We start from the raw sequence: 21,212 nt of genomic DNA, 5'->3' as shown, positions 1-21,212 counted from the left end.
TGCACGGGGCTGTGATGGCCGTGGTGCTGTGGGTGCGCACGGTGCCCTGGGTGTGCACGGAGCTGTGACGGCCGTGGTGCTGTGGGTGTGCACGGGGCTGTGATGGCCGTGGTGCTGTGGGTGTGCACGGTGCTGTGGGTGTGCACGGGGCTGTGACGGCCGTGGTGCTGTGGGTGTGCACGGTGCCCTGGGTGTGCACGGGGCTGTGATGGCCGTGGTGCTGTGGGTGTGCACGGTGCTGTGGGTGTGCACGGGGCTGTGACGGCCGTGGTGCTGTGGGTGTGCACGGTGCCCTGGGTGTGCACGGGGCTGTGATGGCCGTGGTGCTGTGGGTGTGCACGGTGCCCTGGGTGTGCACGGGGCTGTGACGGCCGTGATGCTGCGGGTGTGCACGGTGTCCTGGGTGTGCACGGTGCCCTGGGTGTGCACAGGGCTGTGATGGCCGTGGTGCTGCGGGTGTGCACGGTGCTGTGGGTGTGCACGGTGCTGTGGGTGTGCACAGGGCTGTGACGGCCGTGGTGCTGCGGGTGTGCACGGTGCCCTGGGTGTGCACGGTGCCCTGGGTGTGCACGGGGCTGGGCACATGCCCGGTTCCCGGGGTGCCGCGTGTCCAGCGGTCCCCATTTCAGGGGCCCCTCCACAGGGAGAGCCAGAGCTGCGTCTCCAGACTGGGCACCATGAGGACTTTGGGCAAGTGGCTCCACACTGGGCTGGAGGGAGCTCGGAGGAGACCCCAAAATCCTGGGCTCAGAAAGACCTGGGAGCTGCAAAGCCAGCAGCAAGATCCCACCTGTGCTGGGAGAGTGTGGGATTTCTGTGTAATTAGAGCAAATTAGAAAACAGTAAATGCCACAAAGAGGTGACTTGCTGGGGTGGAGCAATTAGCTCAGGCACCAAGTGCATGGAGGGTGTAGAACTGGGCTTGAGAGGCTGCAGGGCACCCGCTGAGCCTGGTTATCCCACCTCTCCTCTGCCATCCGGGCCGTTCCCGCTGAGCCCCATGTCCTGGAGGAGCCCTTGGGCAGCCCCGGAGGCGTGATGGGGACCCCAAAAAGGAAGAAGGAGCGGGCAACTCAGCAGCACCTGCGTCATCTTGTGATGCTCAGCGCTGGGGGGGGAGGTGTGTAAAAAAAATGATGAATCAAACCAAACCAAACCAAAACCCAGAGAAATGCGATGAAACCTGAGGCCGGGAGAGGGTGGCAGGTCCTCCCGGGCCGGCGGCCGGCGTGGCAGCACCGACACCACGGCTCGGCCACAGGCCACCCTCTGTCTCCTCTCACCTTGGGGTGGATTTCACAATGAGAATGACTATTTATTGTTCCTGCCTTGGAAATAAATACATGGAAATTAAGCAGAAAGGTGTGGTGTGCATTTAATTAGACAGGAAATGTGTCAAATGGTTAGGGTGATGGGGGGGAAAGGGGAGCCACGGCTCCTGGATCCTCTTCCCAGCACCAGGCTGGGAATGTGCCGTGGGAGCGGGGACTCCTGGGTCCTGTTTCTGGTTTGGCGACTGGCTCCCCGGCGTGACGGTGCGCTGTCGGGAGGACGACAATTCCTGCGGCATGAGCCATCCTCGATAAGTATCTGTTGTATCTGGAAAGTCGTCGGAGGAGGTGGGAACAGCTCAGCCCACGGCGGGGTGGTCGGTGCCCCTCGGTGAGTCAGCACCGACCGTGGGGGAAGGCGCCGGGCCGGTGGAAACGCCGAGAAATGCATTTGTCTGTGCCGGGGCGGCTGCTGTGTGCAGGAACGGTGGCTCCAGCGTACCCACCGTGGGGGGGGTGTCACCAAAGACCCCCAACGCTGGGGCTCAGTGTCCCCCCCTCTGCAAAGGGTCCCATGGGGCAGAGCTTGTCCATGAGAAGCCAAACTGCTCCCGACCCTTCAGACCCGGAGCAGGTGGGGACCAGGAGAGAGACCAACGTCATCGGGGCGCTCAAAACGGCTGGAAACTGTCTTGTGATGGGTTTGGATGGTACGTGGCTGCTCTGAGCACACGCACACGCCCTGGATGCCTTGTAAAAATAAGGGCCTGGATGTGGTTGTGACATCTGCCAGGCACAGGAGAGTAATGAAAGCCCATGATTCAGAGGTGAGCTGTTTGCCTGCAGGGTCAGGGAGGGATTCCCACCCTCCTGGGATGTTGCATCAACGACACTGGAGAATCTCGGCCGAGAATGGGTTTGCTTCCTCCCAGGCAAGATTAGGAAGAAGCCAGTGGAGAGCCAGGGTGACACACGTCATTTTTTCCACAACGGGAGTCCCAAAGGTCCTCTAAGCAGGTGGCTGCTGCCCGTAACGTATCACCTCCTACTTTGCATCCTTAAACATGCAGCTCCCAGTAACGCCTGTATCTAATCTTGGCATCAAATCACAGCGCCATTGCTCTGGTAGACGTACAGGGGTACAATTTGCTGGGACAATTAATTACGGATGCGACTTTACAAGCACGGCTACCAGCTAAGAAGAGCCTTATCTGCCCCAGTGCATCTAGAGATGGCTGAGAGCTGGATGCAGCCCTGCTCGGAGCCGACGCTTGTGCTCCCAGGGCCCCAGAGGCCGGCGCCAGCCCCTTTCACCCTCAAAAACAAGTGGTTTTGGTTCAAATAAACAATGTTCCCCGACTTGCTGGGCAGCTCCTGTGCCACACCGGACCCGGCTGGCTTTGCTTCCCCGGCAGTGGGTGTACGGGGCGGTTTGGAGCAGGGTGGGCAGCAGGGATGTGCCGTGGGATGGAGGAGCTGGCCTTTCGGCTGGATGGCGGCGGGTTGGCAAACCCTGGGACCAAGCTGGAGTTGCACCGTGTCTGATAAACCCTCACTGCTGAGAGCCCACCACCTCTCCCAGCCAGTGGGGTCTTTTGGGGTGGTCCCCAAATGCCTGCCATCACCCTGTGGCCACAGCTAAATGCAGAGCAGCCCCCGGGAGGGAGCCGGAGCCCGCCGCAGGTCCCTGCTCGCGCTGACCCGTCTGGGTGTTGCAATTGCAGGGAGCCATTTCCCAGGTGAGCCCCAGCCTGGGAACGCCCTGGGAACGTCAGGGAGGGGCGGGAGCCTCTTTAAAAGCCTCTGTGGGCCCTGCGGTATGGGTGCAAGGTGAGGAGAGAGCGGGCGTCATCGGCTCCCGCTGCGCGTGCTGCCAAATCAGCGACAGACGGACACAGCAGGACCCCCGGACAGAGCCAGGTGAGGTTTTGAGCTGGGATGGGAAACCTGCTGCTGGGACCCTTGGGGTGACTATTTAGCCAGGAGCAGCCCTAGGACTTGGGTGGTGGAAACCCCCCGAGCCCTTCGGCAGCACCGTGCGCGCGGGGCTGGGATGGAGGGGCCCCGCTGGATGCGAGGGGAGCGCTGGGGGAGCTGGGCTGGGGTAGTGGGTGTTCTGGCATGGGGCTTGCCAGCGTTCATCGACCTCCACTGCCTGCGGAGAGCGCAGCACATGGGGTTGCTGGTGTGGTCTGGCCCCTGGAAAAGGGCCATTTCCCCCCTCTTCGGCTGCAGCGATGCCAGGGCTGTGGGTAGCGAGCACCGGGGCTGTGCCTGGCTGCGGTCCTGGCTCTGGGCACTGGTGCTGGTGAGCGTGCGAGGAAGGAGAGGGAGAGGAGAAAGAAGAGGGGGAACTGTGGTGGCAGGAGCGGAGCAGCCAGCAAGCCCCGTCCTGCCCATCCCGCCTACCCAGCGCCCAGCCCTGCTGCGGCTGTGCCGGCATCCCCGCGTCCCACTCCGGTGACAACGTCCCCATGCCCCAGGCTGGCCCTGGGGGGACGTGGCGGGGCCGGGGCGCAGGCGGTGGAGGGGCCGTGCGGGCTGCGCTGTCGCGGATGGGCTGGTGCCGTGAGTCAGCGGCGAAGCAGCAGCCCTGACGCCCCGAGGATGGGTTGGGCGCTGGTGGCAGGAGACCGGCGACGCCACTGTGGGGTCTGCATGTGGGGACCCCAGTGGGTGCAGGGGGCGGGTGGGCGGTCGGTGCTTTTGCCTGGGTGCTGCCAATTACTTTTTGTTGGCAATTAATAGCCTGGGACGAGGAAGGGCCGCAGCTGGAGGTCTCCGTTGAGCAGCTCTGGTAGGGCCATGCCGGGCACTGCAGCTTGCTGGGACCATTCAGAAGCCACCCTGGTGCCCAGAATCCTGCAAGCTGGGGACAGTCCCTGGTCCTGGGGTTGGGGTGGCCCTGGGCTGCGTCACCATGGCACAGCGGAGGGTCCCGCAGGGACAAGGATGGCTCGGGAGGGTACCCGGCCATGCTGAGGCACGCAGGGACAAGTGTGAGAGTGAGGGGAGCCTGGGGCTGAGCCTCGTGTCTCTTGTCACCACCCTGATGTGCCGACGTCCTTGGCCTGGGGCTGAACTGGGGAGGATCAGTGCAAAGAGAGAGTGGACGTGAGCCAAGTTTGGGGTACGGGGCAGGTCCTGCCTGCTCCTGGGGAGCAGCTGGGCTGCAGAAACCCTCCTGGATGATGCCCCCAGAGTGGGGGACAGTGCTGGGCCACCCCTCTGGGCTCCATGCACGCCACCCCTTTGGCTCCCTCCAAGACCCCTGCGGCTACCGTTGCTGCAATGGTCAGTGTTGCACCCCGGGCTCTTGTCTGGCTCCACTGAAACAATGGGGTGCAAGGCCTCATCTCGCCCAGCTCCCTGCCGCTGATGGGGCAGGAAAGAGCCACGGCCGGACAAGGTGACGCAGTTCCCGTCCCTGCCTGCCCGCATCCTGCCCAGGATGCAGATTCCAGACCCCGTGGCGGGGACCATCCTGCTGGGTCCATCCACAGGAAGGAGCTTCCTGGTTTGGGGCAGCCTCGGGACCACGGTGAGAGGAGGGGGATGCTGGACATCAAGCAGGCAGGCAGGATTTGACCCCGCGGTATGGGGGACGCCCTTGGCTGGGCTCGCGGGGGGCTCGGGCAGGTCCAGACCTGCTCCGCTGGGGTGTTCCCGGAGCTGTGAAGCAAGAGGAGGGCTGGCCGGTAATTCCAGCCCTCGTCCCGCCACCACCGCCGCCGCCGCCGCGTGGCTCCCAGCCCCATTCCTCCCTAATGAGCCCTGGGAACCAGCGGCTGCGGCCTTGGCACCGCGGAGCCCCGCGGCCCCGGTGCCATAATTGCCGCCCCGTCCCACGCACGTGGGCGGCCGCCCCGAGGGGGTGCAGGTGGGGCGGCTGGTGTGGGGCGGGTGCTGTGCCGGAGCCGGGGTGCCGGAGACCCCCATGCATGCCCTAAGCGATGGCACCACGATCTTTGGTGGCACGCTCCCTGCCCTTCCACACCCCCTGTCCTCCAGTGTGGGCACATGGAGGGTCCCACGGCCCCCGTCCCTGACCCCGGTCCCCGCAGGTGACGGCAGGCAGCGATGGCAGAATGCACGGAGCTGGAATGGGCCGTCCAGGCGCTGGTGAACAACTTCGACAAGTACTCGAGCCGCCGCTGCTGCTGTAAGAAGCCGCGGCGCATCAGCAAGAAGGATTTCCGCAAGATGCTGAGCTGTGAGCTCAACCACATGCTGACGGTGAGGCTGGGGCGCGCGGGGCCGGGGACCAGCTTGCATGGGGGTCCCCCTCACCCCGCACCCCGCTTTCCCCACCGCCCCGGTGTGAGCAGTTCCGCTCTCTCCCCCAGGACACCGGGAACCGTCAAGCGGCCGACAAGCTCATCTGCGACCTGGACGAGAACAAAGACGGGCGCATCAGCTTCGAGGAGTACTGGACCTTGATAGGCGGCATCGCCAGCCCCATCGCCCAAATCATCCGCCAGCAGGAGCAGAGCATCAAGCACACCAAGTAGCTGCCTGCATCCAGACCCTCCCCGGGCTCAGCCCCCACCGGGCTCAGCCCCTGCTTCTCCATGGCTCCCCGCTTCTCGCCTCTCCCGCTGCCGAGCCCCACCCCGAACCCCAGCTTGCCCCGGGGCACCCCGGTCTCCCACGGCTTTGCCGACTGAGCCATGCCGGGGTGCGGTCGGGGCGGGAAGTCCCTGTGGGTGGGAGCTGGGGGGTGCGAGGCCGTCACAGCCTCAGGGGGCTCCTCCTTGCCCCATGCCACGACATCCCTGCCCTCACCCTCTTCTGCAAGCCCTGTCCTTGATGGGCTGCTGGGAAAGAAGCAAAGGGAGAGGCTTCCCCTCATTTAGGACATGAATTCTGTCTGTTCTCAGACCTCTGGGGCATGGCCCCGCTGGCAGAAACCCCATCACAACCGGGACTCCCTCTCCCTTTGGATCTCCCCCTCAATGTCGGGGGTCTTCTTGGGAAAAGGGTGCCTTTCCCCCTCCCCAAGCTGGTGAAGGGTCTGCCCTGCCTGCGCTGCCTGGTGCTCTGGTCCTTCGGGCTTGGGGAGCGGCGTGGTCCCATCCCGGCAACACCACCGTGGTTATTTATTGCAGCAATAAAGTTTGGAGGAGCAGCGGGTGACGCTGAGGTTCTGCCTTCCCGGGGGCTGCCCCGCAGCGTGTGTGCACCCAGGGGATGCGGGGAGACGAAGGAGGGGGTCTGCCCTGTCCCCCATCACCCACACAGTCACGGCGTGTCCTGGGCTGGCGATAACACCCCTCCCAGCCTCCCAGACTTGCTGGGATGGACTTCCTGGGGCTGATCGAGCCACCACGAGGTGTCAGCAGACACCGTGGCCTCCCGGCACCCCACTGGCCCGCACCACCCCAAGCCACTGCCTGGGGCACAGGGTGTGGGTGCTGCTGCCACGCGTCCCAGGGTACCCTCCCCACACCCTGACACGGTGTCCCAAGCAGCCGGGGGCTACAGCCCCGCACCTGTGCGCAGCAAGGGCATGGCCACCCCAACCCCAGGGCATCTCGGGGGACCCCAATTCCCACGCTGCACCTCAGCGCAATGCATGGCCCCCAACGGGGATGGGGACGGGGGAAAGCTCTGCGCCCCTTACGTGCCGGCTCACCCCAGGCCGGCGGCGCTCGGCGGGAGCGTGCTGCAGCCTGGCTCATGGCGCCCCGTGACGCCCACGGTGCTGGCCGGCAGCCCAAGCCGGCAGTCCCAGCGCCTGCTGGGGATTTTCCACTGGGAGGGGAGTTTGCCCTGGGCCTGTGAGCATGGCGGTGGCCCCCCGCAACCTCTGCAAGTGGGGGTGGCCCCCCACTTCTGTGGCAGGGGGATACCAGCACCCTGAAGCCAGGATGCCCGTCTCCTTCCAGCCAGCCCCCCCTTGCTGACCCTGCTGCTCTCCTCCCCAGTGCAGGAGCATCGCTGGCTCTGGCCCGTCCCCCTGCCCATGAAGCCCACCTTCCCTTGCCCTGCAGCACCAGGGGTCCCGGGCAAACTGGGGGCTCCTCTGTGGGAGCCGGTGCAGCCGGGCAGGGCTGAGGCTGAGTCATGATGGAGGAATCTCTCTTGGGTGAGGGCAGGGCTCGTGACTCACGCCACTGTTTATGGGGTGAGTGGGGCTTGGCGGGGCGCTGCACCCGGCTGCTCACATGGGATCCCAGCGATCCGGTGGGATCCGGGGTGGACTCTCAGGGTGTCTCCAGAATGGACCCTCAGGGTGAGGGGCAACCAGCCCCCAACATCTCATTTCTAGATGCAGATGGGCTGCAGTGCACAGAAACAATTCAGGATGTCCCCTCCTCGTGCACGCTTCCCCGCAGGACCCTGGCACCCGGGCTGGGGCTCTGAGCAGTTGCAGCCCCCATACCCGTGCTGGTCACATTATTTCCCACCCTGGAGCTGCTTGGAGAAAACACGGGTGCGTGGAGAACCCGGGGGATGCACAGGGGACCTCGGGGGTGCATCAGTGTGTGGGGGACCGATGTGTCAGAGAAAGTTTTGCACGGACATCCGCGTGGGCAGGGGGTGGTTTATGTGCCCGTGCACTCGGCAGCTGCACTCCTGGGTGCTCCTCCTGGAAAGCCCTGCGGCACGTTGCATGGCACCATATGGCAGGTGGGGAGGGAGGGATGGTGCGGGGCCGTGGGACAGGGATGGGGCTGCCAGGCTCTGCAGCTGGCCCCGATTTAGGGAGCTCAAACCCACGCTCCCGTCCTCGTGTCCCCGGCGGGATCAGCTCCGGGCACCCTGCACCAGCTGCTACCCCAGCCCTGGCGGTGCACCAGCCTCGAGGTCCCACGTGGCGCAAGACTTGTAAGATTTCAGAAAATGCCCCAAATATGTTCCATCATGGTCGTCCTTGGCTGCCACAAGTCTGGGAGAAGACAGACACGTTTCCTCTGCAATCACCAGAGACTGAAAGGTTGGCTCACTTCCAGATGCCCAAGTCCAGGTCACCTTGGGTTTTGCCAGACGAGGACTTTCCCTGGCTCCTTCCTGCAAACCAAACAGGCTCTGGCGGATGGGTGGAAACGCAAACATAGCTGGGGGGTGCCGGGAAAAGCTGGGTGCCCTCCGTGGTGCCAGTGCAGGGAGCAGCCCCCTGCCAGGATGGCCACTGCCCTGGAACAAGCCCTGGCCTCCAGCATTGCCACTTCCACGAGTGCTCGGGGAAGGAGGGTGACAAGCACCGGCTGAGCTGAAGGAGCTGCCCAGCTTCATGGGGGTGAGCGTGGGGACACCCGGGACCAAGCCCCACCAGCATCCTCATGTCTCTCCCCACCACTGGGAAAGATGCGGGGGTCAGAGAAGGGCTCCCTCCTCCCTGAATCAGGTTCCCCCCTTCTGCCAAAACCACCCGTTGTGGTGCTGTGGCCGGTGAGCGCCGTCCTTGACCCCGCTGATGACGAAGGACCTGGAGGACAAGGACAACATGATGGACTTCAAGGAGTACGTGGTCCTCCTGGGCTGCCCCAGCATGTCCTGCAGTGACTTCTGTGCTAAGGCTCATGGCCCCACCGGCCGGCATCGAGCCCCAGCCCGTGGCTCAATAGAGCTGCTGTCACCTCCCCAGCCCCGCTGCGGAGCCTCTTCATTTTGCGTTGGGGTCACTGGGGTGGGAGGGCTTGGGACTGTCTGTCGTGGGGAGACCAGGGCCACCCAGAAAGCTGGTGGTGTGGGTGACAGTACAGTGATGGCTTAGGCAGGAATGTGGGCTGGTGACCAGCTTTCTCCAGGGAGCCCCAGGGGATGCCCCAGCCCTTCCCAATCCCTGTGCCCATCTCTTGACTTGTGCCTCGGTCCCCAGACTCCCCAGTAGGGCCGGCAGCTCCTCCCAGCAGCACCCAAACCCACCCACCTCCCGCTAATGGGATCACACAGCTCATTAGGCAAAAATGAGGTGCGGGTGAAACAAAAATGAGGTGTGGGGCTGCTGGGAAAGCCTGGAGGCGAGGGGGCTGCATGGGCCAGTGCCACCCCGGCTGGGCTATAAATGCCCATCGCGCTCCAGCTGCAGCACCCTGGCTCCCCGCTGCTGCGTGATCTCTGCTGACCCCGGTGAGTCTCTGCTCCCCTTCCTCCTGCACCGCTTGTTGCGCAGCTTTGGTCTCCAGCTGCCATTCACCCAGCAGCCGCTGCACCCCCAAACGCCTCCCTGAGAGGCACCGGGGTTGCATCTGCTCCTCTGCAGCATCGCAGACTGATTTGGGCAGGTTGGGGGGGACGGGCCCCCATCGCTGCCCTGACCCCACCCCCGGTGCTCTGCCCTCCAGGCGTGCAGGAGGCTGGCGATGGCATGTCCCCTGGAGCAGGCGCTGGCCGTGATGGTCACCACCTTCCACAAGTACTCGGGGAAGGAAGGGGACAAGTACAAACTCAGCAAGGCAGAGCTCAAGGAGCTGCTGAACAAGGAGCTGCCCGTCTTCGGGAGCGTAAGTGGCCGTGGGGGCACATCCCTCTGCATCCCTCGGAGGTTCCCGGGCACGGGCGGGAGGTGTTGCAGGGGCAGGAGCAAACCAGCCTCGGGTCTTTCCACACAGCACAGTGTGAGCCGGCGTGAGCCAAAGCGGTCTCTGAATTTCCCCAAAGCACGCACGATGGACGTGGCCCATGTGCGACACGCTGAGACCTCATGCTCTGGGGCAAGCCCGGGGAGGAGGGACGAGGCCAGGAGAACCCGAGCTGAAGCATGCTCACATCGAAAGGAAGCTTGGCTTTCTTACACTCACGGGAATATTTTGATTGGCAAAGTCATGCTCCGATTTCAATTTTTTTTAAAATCCTTTTTTAACCCCCACTTCCCCTTCTGGCTTGTGGTTTAAACCGGGAGGAGGGAAGGAGAAGTTTTTCAGCCGAACTTTTTCATGACTAAGAGGCATATTTGCTGTAGGTGTGCCAGCACGCCCCAGATCACAGGTAAGCCACCTGCATCTCTAAAGGCCACCTCCTTTCAAAGGCGAAGAGAAAAGCCTCCTTCAAGGCAGGGGAAGGGAAGCCCAGGTTTTTTACATCCTTCCTTGCAAGCAGTGGGGCTGGATGAGGAAGCACGTCTCTCATCCGTGTACCCCAAAACCGCTCACCCCCCACTGCGCTCCCGTCCCCTGCAGAAACAAATGGACGAGGTGGAGTTCAGGAGGCTCATGAACGACCTGGACCACGACAAGGACAGCGAGGTGGATTTTAAGGAGTACGTCTGCTTCCTGGCCTGTGTCACCATGGGCTTCAACGAGTTCTTCAAGGACGGCTCCACCAAGCAGCCCCGCAAGAAGTGACCCCCGCTGCCCACAGCATCGCCGGGGGGCTTTCAATAAAAGCTTTTCCGAAGCCTTGGTGTGCCTCAGCCGGGTTTTGTGTGCCACAGGTTAGCGGGCAGCTGGGTGACTCATGCCTTCCTCTTGCTCTGTGGGATTTTCCACAGCACGACTCAGCCCCGGGAGGCATTTTTTGGAAAAGCCTGAGCAAAACAGCTCAGTGCCGCCTCCAAGCAACGCCCTTGGACATCCCCCCTGAACCGTCCTTGCTGGTTCAGTGCACATTTGGCCCAAAACATATGAGCTTCCCTGAGCTGAGCTTGGGTCTTAGGTCGGCGTGAGCTGCCCTGCGCCGTGCATTGGGTTTGGGGAGAGAAAGGTGATCTGGAGGAACCAGGCAGCAAGTTTCAAGGTCCATCCAAAGCACAAAAGCCACAGCGTGTCCCCAGTTCCTGCAGAGAAGAGCTGTTTCTGAGTAGCTGGAGGAGACCCTCAGCCTCCCTGGGACATGGATGAGCCCATGCTGGGGGACTGCATTGGAGAAGGTCAACCTGAGCCCCCCAGGTTTACCACAGAGCCGTGGGGGTGGCTTCCTGAGCACGTCAGCCTGTGATAGCGGCTGGGAAGCCCAGGGCTCACCCCTCCTTCACCTCCCCATAGCTGCAGCAGCTCCCGGCAGGTCTGGGCTGGTTCGCAGAAGGTGCTGAGGCTGCTCTCCGGCTTTCCCCAACGGCCCCAAAACCCTAGAGAAACCACCCCAGTTTCACAAAGCCTCTGCGTCACTGCATGGCAGAGCAGACCCCCGGCAGGGCCTGTCCCTGAGCCCCCAAGTCCTCCCAGCATCCCCCCAGCAGCTCCAAGCTTTGCCCTGCCCTTTCCCAGGGTCTTTATGAAGAGCCCCAGGGAGTTTCTGCCCCCTCCCAGTAATTGACACCAGTTTGCACTTGCTAACAGGGAGATGAGGTTCAGGCTTGGGGGTTTCTTTTGCCAAAATGATCCTTAAAGAAACCCCCCGACCTGGGGAGATGCTGTGAAGTGTTTGGTGAAGTTTGACACCCCACTGGGCACCGGAGCAACCTGGAGCCGGCAGCAGGGCTTCATCCCCTGTTTTTCTCACTCTGGTCCCCGCAGCAGCAGGTGCCTTTGTCCCGAGGGGGCTCAGCCAGGCTCAGGGACACTTGGGGTATTTGCCAGCCCTTGCGCCACGGTGAAAAGCTGGCTCACGCCACGACAGGGGGTTGCAAACCGCCGGTGCCTGGCTTTCTCCCACAGCTCCCTGACACGTGCCTGGGACATGCAGGCACCAAAATAGCGCTCCGTTACACAACGGGGCGTTGTGACGCACTGCCCTCGCAGTTAGGAAACAGAAATCTTTTGCAGTTAAGTTAAAAACAGAAAAAAAAAAACCCAAAACCCTCACCCAAACATCCAGCACAACAACAACAAAGCCACGGACAAAGCCCGCTCAGGTTTTGGCAGCTTCTAGATGTCCCCGGGGATGCTGCCAAAACCATCGTGGGCAGCATCTCGCCCCGCACCAGCATCGCCTGCCCTCACTGGCAGCGGTGGGACGTGGTGCCCACCGCTGCCCTTGCTTCACCCCTTGTCCCTAGCGAGTCTCCTCGTCCAGGTGGTCCCTGTCCAGCCCCGGGGGCACATTTTGCTCTTTCTAACCCAAACCAGCGCCCTTGGCAGTGCAGGGGCAGGACGGTTTAGGGGGGGTGAGCGGGGGCAAGGCTGCTCCCAAGGTTTCCTCTCCTCCCTTGCCAGCCAATGTCTGTCTGGATCAGCGTTAGTGCCTTCCCATCCGGGGAGTGAGGAGGGCGTCCCAGGCAGGGCTATAAATGCTGTGGCCTGACGCCGGCTTGCCTTTCGCCCTGCCCATCCTCAGCTGTTTCGTTTGAGCTGTCGGTGAGTTGTTTTCATTTTTTTCCCCTACAATGCTCTGTACCCCCTCGCCCCGCTGGCCCTCCAGATGCCTGCCAGATGTTGCTGACGGCGCAGCTGCCCCATCCCGCAGTGAGGTCCCCCGAACAGAGGTTTTTCCCCTGGGACTGAGGCTGCTGCTGCAGTGAGCTGAGCTCGAAGGCTGCATTTCACCTCTGGGGGCTGGGAAAGCGCGTGTGTGCCCCTTCCCTGCCTGGCTTGGGCCGCAGAGGGCTGCTGCCTCCCCCCACATTTCCCCCTCCAGCATGGCTCTTTCGGAGGTTACCCAGCACCGGTACCAGACGGCGATGCCCAGCCTCCAGCGGGAGGGTGAAATTAAGGAGGAAATGGTGATCCCGGTGCATGCCCAGAAGTGGGGCACTGGGGTCGCTTGCATGGCCTGGGGGGGACTGTCAACCCCCCAGTGCGGGGGTGTCTGGGGACACCAAACTCTGCTCTCACTTACCTGTGCCCTTGGTGCCTCCAGGCTCGCAGGCATCCCCCATGGCATCTCCCCTGGAGCAGGCACTGGCTGTGATGGTCTCCACCTTCCACAAGTACTCGGGCAAGGAGGGGGACAAGTACAAGCTCAGCAAGCAGGAGCTCAGGGAGATGCTCCTGAAGGAGCTGCCCACCTTCAGCGTAAGTGTGCAGCAGGGGGGTGCCACGTCCCATGGGTGATGCCGGGACTCGGGGATGTGGCCCTTGTTGCAAATCCCCATTTTAACCCTCCCGCTCTTGCCCCCGGCCAGAGACAAACCAGCGAGGCCAGCTTACAGCAGCTCATGGGCCACCTGGACAGCAACAGTGACAGCGAGGTGGATTTCCAGGAGTACGTGACCTTCCTGGCCTGCATGGCCATGATGTGCAACGACTTCTTCCAGGACTGCCCCAACAAGATGCCGCACAAGAAGTGAGCAGGGGTCCCGGCCTCAGGCTGCGTTGCTGCCCCCATGACCCTCCTGCTGTATTCCTGATGCTTTTTCAATAAATTTTTTCTTTAACAAAAGTCCTCTGCATGCTTTGCAATGGGGGTTTCGTGCCCCAGGGACAGGGGTGCTGCCACGCTGGCGAAGACCCCGCTTCCCTTCCGTGTGCGCGTTGCGGGTACTGGGTGAGGAGCGGGAGTTTGCTCTGCCGCAGCGTGGGCACCGCATTCCCCGAGCCCTCGGAAACCGCCCGCAGGGCTGATCCCCGCCGGCCGCGTCGGTGTGAGTCAGCGGCGGGCTCTGCCCAGCAGCACCCTGCCCTGCAGCCCCAATAACTGCTTCACAGCCGTGCAAGGCAAGGCAGGCGCTTTCGCAGGGATTAATGCCTCCGACAGGCACAGCGATAACAGCGACGGGTGAACAACTGTGTTTTTAGCCATAATTATTAAGCTCACACAGGGTCAGCATCTCCCCCCCTCCCCGCCACCTGCTGCTCCATGGGGCAGGACCTGCTGTGCAGGGAGGTCACTGAAGATCCTTGTTCTTTCCCCACCCCAAAAAGAACCGTTGGGGAGCAGGATTTTAGTTGCATTCCTGCTCGGGGTGGGGTTATGGCGTGCAGAGGAGTGGCTTCCCTGTGCACCCAGCCAGCCCCCCTGGGCTGCCAGCATGGGAGGACTCAGCCCATGGCTATAAATGCGAGGAGGCGTGTAGCCACAGCCCTCCCTCCCCTGCACCGGAGCCTGGTCTGCTCACATCTGTAAGTCTCCTTTTCCTCCCTCTGGTCCCCTTTTTGCCCCCACCGAACAGCTGCGGCCAACCCAGGCTTGCGTGCTGGGCTCCGTATGCGCCCCTTCCCGATGTGGGTGCCCCCCTGCCGCTGCCCTGCTGGGAGCCGGACCTTTATCGGTGGGCTCGGGGCTGCTCTCAGAAGCACTGGCAAGTGGAGATGCCACAAAGGCTTTGCTTCGTCGACCCAGGCTTTGCCCCCCCGGCCCTGGGATGCCCCCCGCTCCCTGCCCCAAGGCTGGACCAGCTCCCGGCTGCTTGCTGCGCTCCCCTCCGTCCCCGCGCTGCCGTGGCGTGGGCTGCCCCTGGACCATAACAGAGGCGAGGAAGTGAATTTGCAGGAGTACGTCACCTTCCTGGGGGCCCTGGCCGTGATCATTGGTGATGCACTGAAGGAACGCAAAATGTAATGCTGGGCCAGCCAGCGGGGCGCGGGGGAACTTTTGGAGTCGTTTTGTGAGGAACTTTGGAAAATTTTTTGTAATTTCCTGTTGTAATGTTTTGTTGCTGTGTTTCTGGTCATTTTTTTTTTTTGAACCTTAAATAAATTAAACCCTCATGTTTATTCTTTTGCTGGGGGTGAGTGGGAGGGATGTAGCAACGGGCTGCACCCGGTGCTCATGTCCCCGCAGACGGATCCTGTTGGGTGCTGGTGATGCTCTGCCCGTCCTTCTGCCTGGGACTCCCACTGAGGCACGGCACCCTCGGCTTTGCAAGGGCTGTTTTGCCAGGAGACTGGGGTTGAAGCTCAGCCCCCTGCTCCCCCAAATGGAGGGCGTAGGGGTTGTTCCACAGACCCCAGCATTTGAGACTCAGCATCAATATTAGGGAAAAAAAAAGTATCCATCCCTCCAGCCTCAGCGGCACACCTGAGAACGTGGCTCCACCACACTTGCATCCCAGAGGCGGGTGAAAGGGACCCCCCTACAAGCCCTTGGCCCTTTTTATTTTTGCCTGATCTGTGAATAGTTGAAGCTGGCATGATGCTGTTCACAGGCTGCATCCATCCACACCCCTGTCCCCACCCTGCTGCCATGCCCTCGGAGCTATACTGGCTCCGTCACCGTGGCACCAACACCCCCAGCCCCGCAGAGCAGATGCCAACACCCCGTGGCAGCTCTCGCACTGGCGCGTGGGCTGCCATGGCATGGCAGCCGGGCCCCAAGGCAGGGCATGTGCAGGGAGCTCCTGGTGTGTGGGCATGTGGCTTCTGTCCGACTAGATCCCTCCAAATCGATGTGGCCTGAAGGGATTCATCCGCGGGTACTTAAAGAGCTGGCTGATGCCGTAGTGAGACATCGTGCAATGATTTTTCTGTGCTCTTGGGAATCTGGAGAGGCCCCAGTTGGCTGGAGGCTGGCAAATGTTGCCCAGTCTTCAAGAAGGGCAACAGGGATGACCCCGGTAGCTACCGGCCCGTCAGTCTCACTGCTGTGCCTGGCAAAATTACAGAGAAGATTATTCTGGGAGTTATTGAAAAACACCTGAAAGACAGTGCAGTCATTGGTCCCAGCCAGCATGGGCTCATGGGGGGAAAGTCCTGCCTAACAAATTTGATTTCCTTCTATGACAAGGTCACCCACCTGGTTGACCAAGGGAAGCCAGTCACTGTGGTCTTTTTGGATTTCAGTAAAGCCTTCGATACTGCCTCTCACTGTCTCCTCCTGGACAAATTGCCCAGCACACGGCTGGATAAACACGTAACGCAGGGGGTGAGCAATGGGCTGATGGGTCGGGCTCAAAGGGTCACAGTAAGTGGGGTACGTCGGGCTGGTGGCCAGTCACTAGCGGGGTTCTGCAGGGATCCATCTTAGGGCCGGTGCTCTTTAACCTCTTCATAAATGACTTGGATGCAGGGCTGGAAGAAATACTAATGAAGCTTGCTGATGACACAAAATTGGGAGGAGCTGTTGGCGCTCCTGAGGGCGGCGAGGCCCCGCAGAGGGATCTGGGCCGGCTGCAGAGCTGGGCAGTCACCAGCCGCATGGAGTTTAACACGGACAAGCGCCGGGTTTTGCCCCTGGGGCGCGGCAGCCCTGGCTGCACAGGCAGCCTGGGGCGCGAGGGGCTGGGGAGCAGCTCTGCGGGGACCCGGGGGCTCTGGCCGACGGCAGGCTGAACACGAGCCCCCAGCGTGCCCTGGCAGCCCCGAGGGCCAGCCGTGCCCTGGGGGGCACCGAGCCCTGCATCGCAGCCGGGCGAGGGGGGGATTGTCCCGCTCTGCCCCGCGCTGGGGCGGCCTCACCCCGAGCGCTGTGGGCAGCGTTGGGCGCTGCAGGACACTGAGGGTATAAAGGTACTGGAGAATGTCCAGAGGAGGCCGGAGGGTTGGGGAAGGGTTTAGAGGGGAAACGAGGAGCGGCTGGAGTCCCTGGGTTTGTTCAGCTGGAGCAGAGGAGGCCGAGGGCAGCCTCATGGGGCTCTGCAGCTCCCTCCCGAGGGCAGGAGGGGGGGCAGGGCTGGTCTCTGCTCTCTGGTGACCAACGCCAGGCCCCGAGGGAACGGCAGGGAGATGTGCCAGGGGAGGGTTAGGCTGGGCATTAGGGAAAGGTCCTTCCCCCAGCGGGTGGCGGAGCCCTGGCACAGGCTCCCCAGGGAGGCATCGCGGCACCAGCCTGGCGATGTTCCAGAAGCACTTGGCCAAGGCCCTCAGAGACACGGTGTGAATTTGGGGTGTCCTGTGCGGGGACAGGAGCTGGGCTCGATGGTCCTTGCGGGTCCCTTCCAGCTCCGGACGTTCTATGATTCTGTGGCAGGTTGGGCAGCAAATGGCAGCGTGAGGACCCGCAGTGCACGCCTGTCCCTTCTCGCCTGCCCCACGGTGCATGCGTGTCTCCGCCAACCTCCCCACGCGGCACAGGCACATCACACCTCCCCACGTGCGTCCCATCACGTCCCACCAATGCTGCACCCATGTCGTGCTGAGCCCTGTGTGTCTCCCCTTCCTTGTGAGGACACACCCGTCCCCATCACACAAACTGTCCCTTTGTTTCACTCTTTTGCAATTCAGTTTTTTTCTGGCACCAGGTGCTCATGCTCCTGAATTAGGAGGCCGTTGGGGAGATGTTTCATCACTGCTGTCCTAAAACCCTTAAAGGCTAGCACAGGGTTTTTGCTGTGCCAGTCCCACCAAGCACGGACTTGGGGTGAAGGTCTTGGGCATTGGGGGGCACAGGCTCCTCACCAGCCCCACCCCGGCTGTCTTTCCCTCAAGATATACAGGTTTAGCAGCCAGTGCCAGGCGCTGGGAACACCATAGGATCTCCTGCAAGTGGCCACATCCACCCAACGCCGGGAATAAGCAGCATTTGCCAATGTCCTTGGTTATTACCAGGCAGCAATTAGGGCTGCCGGGAAATGCCACCTTCTAAGAGTGGCTGGCAGGTTTCTGGCATGCTGGCGTGCCTGCATTTGTAACATCTTCTTTGGGTCCCTGCTAGCTGTTAAGAAATCACTCAGGATGAATGTTACTCCTGATTTTGGAGAGGTGACTGGAGGGTGGGATGCATTGATCACCCCCCCCCAGCACCAGTGCAGCAGCGTGCTGGGGGCAGACACCACACCTCCAGCCAAATTCAACAGCACCAGGGCAGATACAGGAGTGATGAACCACATCCCCCATTGGGAAAAGCCAGCGTCACCCCACTAGAGACCCTCACCCAGCACCTTTCATGTAATCTGGAAAAATTCCTCTTCCATCCTCTCCTCAGAGACCCCCAAACTCTGCAGGAATGTCCCTGCTGCTGGGGAAGCCCCTGCACTGTCACAGAGCCACGATGCTGGCTCCCTGAAAATCTCTCTTTTGGTATTTCCTTGTTTTGCCCTAATGAATTTGGTGCATCCCCTCCCTTGTTAACAGTGGGAGCAGCCAGTTCCTGGAGCCAGGCAAGAAACTGCCGCCTGGGTGTGCTTCGTAGCCTTGCACAATTCCTGGGGTTATTGCCCCGAAGGAAATTTAAGGGTGTCACAAATCGTAGCTCAGGGAGAGTATAAAAGAGACCTGATCTCCGCCGTGCCATCACTGCTCCTGCCCGCTCCGCTCCTCCCGTGCACCGCCGTCTGCAGAAGCCAGCCCCAGCACTGCTCGTAGGTAAGTAGATCCTTGCCAAACGGTGGCTTCAGGCTTCGCGCTGCTGGAAGTGCCACCAGTATAAGCCTGAGCCTGGCTGGGGCTCCTGGAAGAGAAGGCAGTCCTCCTCTTCCGATGGGGTTTAGTGTTTTGCTGCCGGTCCTTTCCTAGAAAGATGAAAACCAACCTTGAGCGCGCCTTGGAGGATGTCGTCAACGTCTACCACCAGTATGCCATAAAGAAGCCCATAGATGACTACCTGAGCAAGAATGAGTTCTCAGAGCTGCTGAAGGAGAATGCCAAGTCCTTCCTCCATAACACCTTGCCGGTAAGAGCCAAGAGTAGCCCAGCTCTTCTAATGCTGGTGAGAGCTTGCAAGAGTGGAGGCCTCCTTGGGTCATGGCGGGGGGCCGAGAGACTCCCAAAGGGGAGGGAGGGTTTATCTGGTGTTTCCCTGAAACTTGCTGGGCGAGCTTTATTCCATAGCTGTGGGCTACCAGGGTGACCCTGAACACCACTGTGCTTCAGGCTGACTCTTTTTCACGCTTATCCTGCTGCAGCCTAACATGTCCATCGACGACTACATAAGCAAACTCTTCGTCACAGCAGACTGCAACCACAACGGTCGCTTGAAGTTCACTGAGTTCCTGACCACGCTGAATCTTGCAGTCATTGATGCCCACAATAGGTCCCACCAGCATCGTGGGAGCCACGACAAGCATCCAGATGCTGGTCATGGCCATGACCATGACCATGGCCACGGTCCCCGCTAGTGAAGTGTTTTCCTGGGTGACTGTGCCCACGGGATTGTGCTCTTCTAGCAGGATCATCCCTTCCGATTGTCCACAAGCACAGTCAAACCCATAACCAGAGCTTTGTCATCTGCTTCTGCCTTTGGCATTGCAATAAAATTTCTTCAAGCACCAAAACCATCTGTGTTATGTGTCCTGCTGTCTCCAGGGAGAATGCAATATGCAGCCAGCCCATGGCTGTGGGCTGGATTAAATGCACATTGAACTGGAGAAGCAATGGGAAAGGGAAGGTGGTGTGGGGAGGAACCTGCTCCCTGCAGAGCAAGGAGCCAGGGCAACAGAGCTGCTGGGTCCCAGCTGAGCAGCACAGGCTGCATGGACTCCCCATCCTGAAGCATGTCAGACCCTGGCACGCTCCTACTGCCTTCCTGAGGCTCGGGGGGTTCCCTGCACAGGGTGGTTGGCCCCAGCACGCCTCTCCTCAGGAGGCGGTGGGTTGCATAGCTCCCCATCACCCTGGGGAGGTTCCTGGGTAGAGGCAGCCGGTGGCTGCGCAAGAACATCCTCCGCCCTTGTTCTTCTGGCCCCTCTTTGTACCAGCTCCAAGACATGCCAGGGTGAAGCACAGCTGGTGGCTGCTTCCCCAGGTGGCTGCCAAGACCCGTCTCTGCAGCTGGGGGTGCAGCATCCTTGGGGTGCGTGAAATGCTTTTGCAACCCACAAAGCAACCAGCGCTTCTCTTTCAAGCCCTGACACAGCAAAGAACGAGGCCGAGGGGCTCCAGAGAGCTGGTGTTAACTGTGCAAAACAAAGTTGGAGTTTTTTGTTGGTGTGGGGCAGCAGCCCCCCAGGACACAGCACATTTACAAGACACCATGGGTTCCTGGGGAACAGCTACACGAGCAGAAAAGAGCTCTTGTATCTGTCAGTGACTGCACTGCGTGAGAAGTCCTCAGGCTCAGGTGGCTCTGACGTTTCCAACATCAACTGAAACCGGGGGCCCGTCCCATGTGAAACCAAGCCACAAAGCGAAGCACGGGGCTACTGTGTGGTTATTTGCACTCAATGGTCACTCTCTGGCTCCACAGTTTTGCCATTGGTAAGCAGCCCTTGTCCCCCAGAGGCAGATGTTATTCACTGTCCTGCTAGGGCACCCAGCTGTCACTTGGCCATCGCTCCCCTGGCGGGGCTGGGCATCCCCCTCCTGCCCTCCCGACAGGTTTTGGGGAACATGGCTGGGAAAGATGGGAATTCAGAGCCCACGGGTCTGTCTGCACGGGGGCTACGCAAAGGCACGGGGCAAAACCCAGCCTTGGCCAATGCTTTACTAGGCCAGCTAAGGAATGAGGATGCGACTTCAGACTGTCAACACTCTCTAATGAGCAGAGCGGGAAAACAAAAAAAGCAATAATGTGAGTCAGAAATACCATAATAAAACTCATGCAACAATTCTAGATACTGTCCCCTGGACACGCAAGAAGCATCCTCAAACAGGCATGGTTATCCTTTTGTTTTTCTGTTCCTACCCTCTTCCTGGAATCCATTGCTTATTTTTACATCTTTGTATGGGCTCTTCATTTTTTTAGTACCTATTCTGCTAATGCAAGATGGGTGGCACAGAGGCCACTTGCAAAACACTTGCTAGTTAATGCTCCAGCCATAAAGACCCTGACCTTAGATTTTCTTCTTGTTTTATGCCCCGTTTCCACCACAAAGTTTCTGGGGCAAGAGGAAAGTACTGGTACAAGTGACGTGAAAATAGAAAGTAATGGAAAATCCTCTGGAAAACAGTTTATTAAAAGGCAGATACCGCCTTCCTCTTCGCTAGCGTTCAACCGGTTAGTATTGTAGAAAACAGAGATCGGGTCAACCAAGAGACAAAGTTACCCACGTCTCTCTAAAACAGCCCATCTTCCTTCTACACCCGCATGAGAGCACGCAAAATTTTCAGCACATTGCAAAACTCGCAAGGTTTTGGCAAGTTCTGCCAAGATGGACTTGCCCATTAAGCTCACGTTGAGGTGTAATGCTACAACCAGCGTTTTCCTCATTCTTTGCGCAGCACGCGAGCAGCTCAGCCCTGTCGGAGGTGACAGTGGGGTGGGAGGACAGCGTTTCCAAAGCCCAGTGGGTGCAACCAGGAACTATTTGCAGAGGTATGAGGTGTGGAGGGGTTCAGAAATTCCCACCTTGCAATTTCCAAGTAC

The 21,212-nt window shown here is 60.7% G+C and overlaps 4 protein-coding genes across 9 annotated transcripts; all 4 read left to right on the top strand.

Annotated features, from left to right (window-relative positions):
- The first annotated feature begins 3,030 nt into the window (after nucleotides 1-3,030).
- On the top strand, nucleotides 3,031-6,399 carry S100A16 (S100 calcium binding protein A16). Of its 5 annotated transcripts, none has more exons than XM_075075038.1 (3): nucleotides 3,031-3,191; nucleotides 5,336-5,507; nucleotides 5,618-6,399. In XM_075075038.1, the coding sequence occupies exons 2-3, from the start codon at nucleotides 5,352-5,354 to the stop codon at nucleotides 5,780-5,782; spliced, it is 321 nt and encodes a 106-aa protein (XP_074931139.1). In that variant the 5' UTR covers nucleotides 3,031-3,191; nucleotides 5,336-5,351; the 3' UTR covers nucleotides 5,783-6,399. The 5 variants fall into 5 exon arrangements, with proteins under 5 accessions (XP_074931139.1, XP_074931138.1, XP_074931140.1 ...); XM_075075037.1 differs by lacking the exon at nucleotides 3,031-3,191 and adding an exon at nucleotides 4,705-4,848; XM_075075039.1 differs by lacking the exon at nucleotides 3,031-3,191 and adding an exon at nucleotides 4,720-4,812.
- Nucleotides 6,400-9,312: 2,913 nt separating this feature from the next.
- On the top strand, nucleotides 9,313-10,583 carry LOC142048337 (protein S100-A4-like). Of its 2 annotated transcripts, none has more exons than XM_075075101.1 (2): nucleotides 9,313-9,721; nucleotides 10,397-10,583. In XM_075075101.1, the coding sequence occupies exons 1-2, from the start codon at nucleotides 9,581-9,583 to the stop codon at nucleotides 10,559-10,561; spliced, it is 306 nt and encodes a 101-aa protein (XP_074931202.1). In that variant the 5' UTR covers nucleotides 9,313-9,580; the 3' UTR covers nucleotides 10,562-10,583. The 2 variants fall into 2 exon arrangements, 1 of the variants encoding a protein (XP_074931202.1); XR_012657451.1 differs by lacking the exon at nucleotides 9,313-9,721 and adding an exon at nucleotides 10,119-10,205 and having other exon boundaries at nucleotides 10,397-10,464.
- A 1,762-nt stretch (nucleotides 10,584-12,345) lies between these two features.
- On the top strand, nucleotides 12,346-13,475 carry LOC142048336 (protein S100-A4-like). The gene is made up of 3 exons (XM_075075099.1): nucleotides 12,346-12,451; nucleotides 12,954-13,108; nucleotides 13,219-13,475. The coding sequence occupies exons 2-3, from the start codon at nucleotides 12,971-12,973 to the stop codon at nucleotides 13,381-13,383; spliced, it is 303 nt and encodes a 100-aa protein (XP_074931200.1). The 5' UTR covers nucleotides 12,346-12,451; nucleotides 12,954-12,970; the 3' UTR covers nucleotides 13,384-13,475.
- A 3,903-nt stretch (nucleotides 13,476-17,378) lies between these two features.
- On the top strand, nucleotides 17,379-19,182 carry LOC142048314 (protein S100-A12-like). The gene is made up of 3 exons (XM_075075056.1): nucleotides 17,379-18,274; nucleotides 18,425-18,581; nucleotides 18,814-19,182. Exons 2-3 carry the CDS (start codon nucleotides 18,429-18,431, stop codon nucleotides 19,024-19,026), a joined length of 366 nt encoding a protein of 121 aa, XP_074931157.1. The 5' UTR covers nucleotides 17,379-18,274; nucleotides 18,425-18,428; the 3' UTR covers nucleotides 19,027-19,182.
- The last annotated feature ends 2,030 nt before the right edge of the window (nucleotides 19,183-21,212 follow it).

This window comes from Phalacrocorax aristotelis, chromosome 25 (genome assembly GCF_949628215.1).
Source record: "Phalacrocorax aristotelis chromosome 25, bGulAri2.1, whole genome shotgun sequence".
Lineage (NCBI taxonomy): Eukaryota > Metazoa > Chordata > Aves > Suliformes > Phalacrocoracidae > Phalacrocorax > Phalacrocorax aristotelis.
Note: the sequence above shows the minus strand (reverse complement) of the source record. Positions and strands in the feature narration are given on the sequence as shown.

What these genes read in the sequence shown, in the direction of transcription:
- S100A16 (XM_075075038.1), top strand. Translation starts at nt 5,352, where the DNA reads ATGGCAGAATGCACGGAGCTGGAATGGGCCGTCCAGGCGCTGGTGAAC. An exon ending in AGCTCAACCACATGCTGACG is followed by an intron (nt 5,508 to 5,617) that starts GTGAGGCTGGGG and finishes TCTCTCCCCCAG; the next exon opens with GACACCGGGAACCGTCAAGC.
- LOC142048336 (XM_075075099.1), top strand. Translation starts at nt 12,971, where the DNA reads ATGGCATCTCCCCTGGAGCAGGCACTGGCTGTGATGGTCTCCACCTTC. An exon ending in AGGAGCTGCCCACCTTCAGC is followed by an intron (nt 13,109 to 13,218) that starts GTAAGTGTGCAG and finishes GCCCCCGGCCAG; the next exon opens with AGACAAACCAGCGAGGCCAG.
- LOC142048314 (XM_075075056.1), top strand. Translation starts at nt 18,429, where the DNA reads ATGAAAACCAACCTTGAGCGCGCCTTGGAGGATGTCGTCAACGTCTAC. An exon ending in TCCTCCATAACACCTTGCCG is followed by an intron (nt 18,582 to 18,813) that starts GTAAGAGCCAAG and finishes ATCCTGCTGCAG; the next exon opens with CCTAACATGTCCATCGACGA.
- LOC142048337 (XM_075075101.1), top strand. Translation starts at nt 9,581, where the DNA reads ATGGCATGTCCCCTGGAGCAGGCGCTGGCCGTGATGGTCACCACCTTC. An exon ending in AGCTGCCCGTCTTCGGGAGC is followed by an intron (nt 9,722 to 10,396) that starts GTAAGTGGCCGT and finishes CGTCCCCTGCAG; the next exon opens with AAACAAATGGACGAGGTGGA.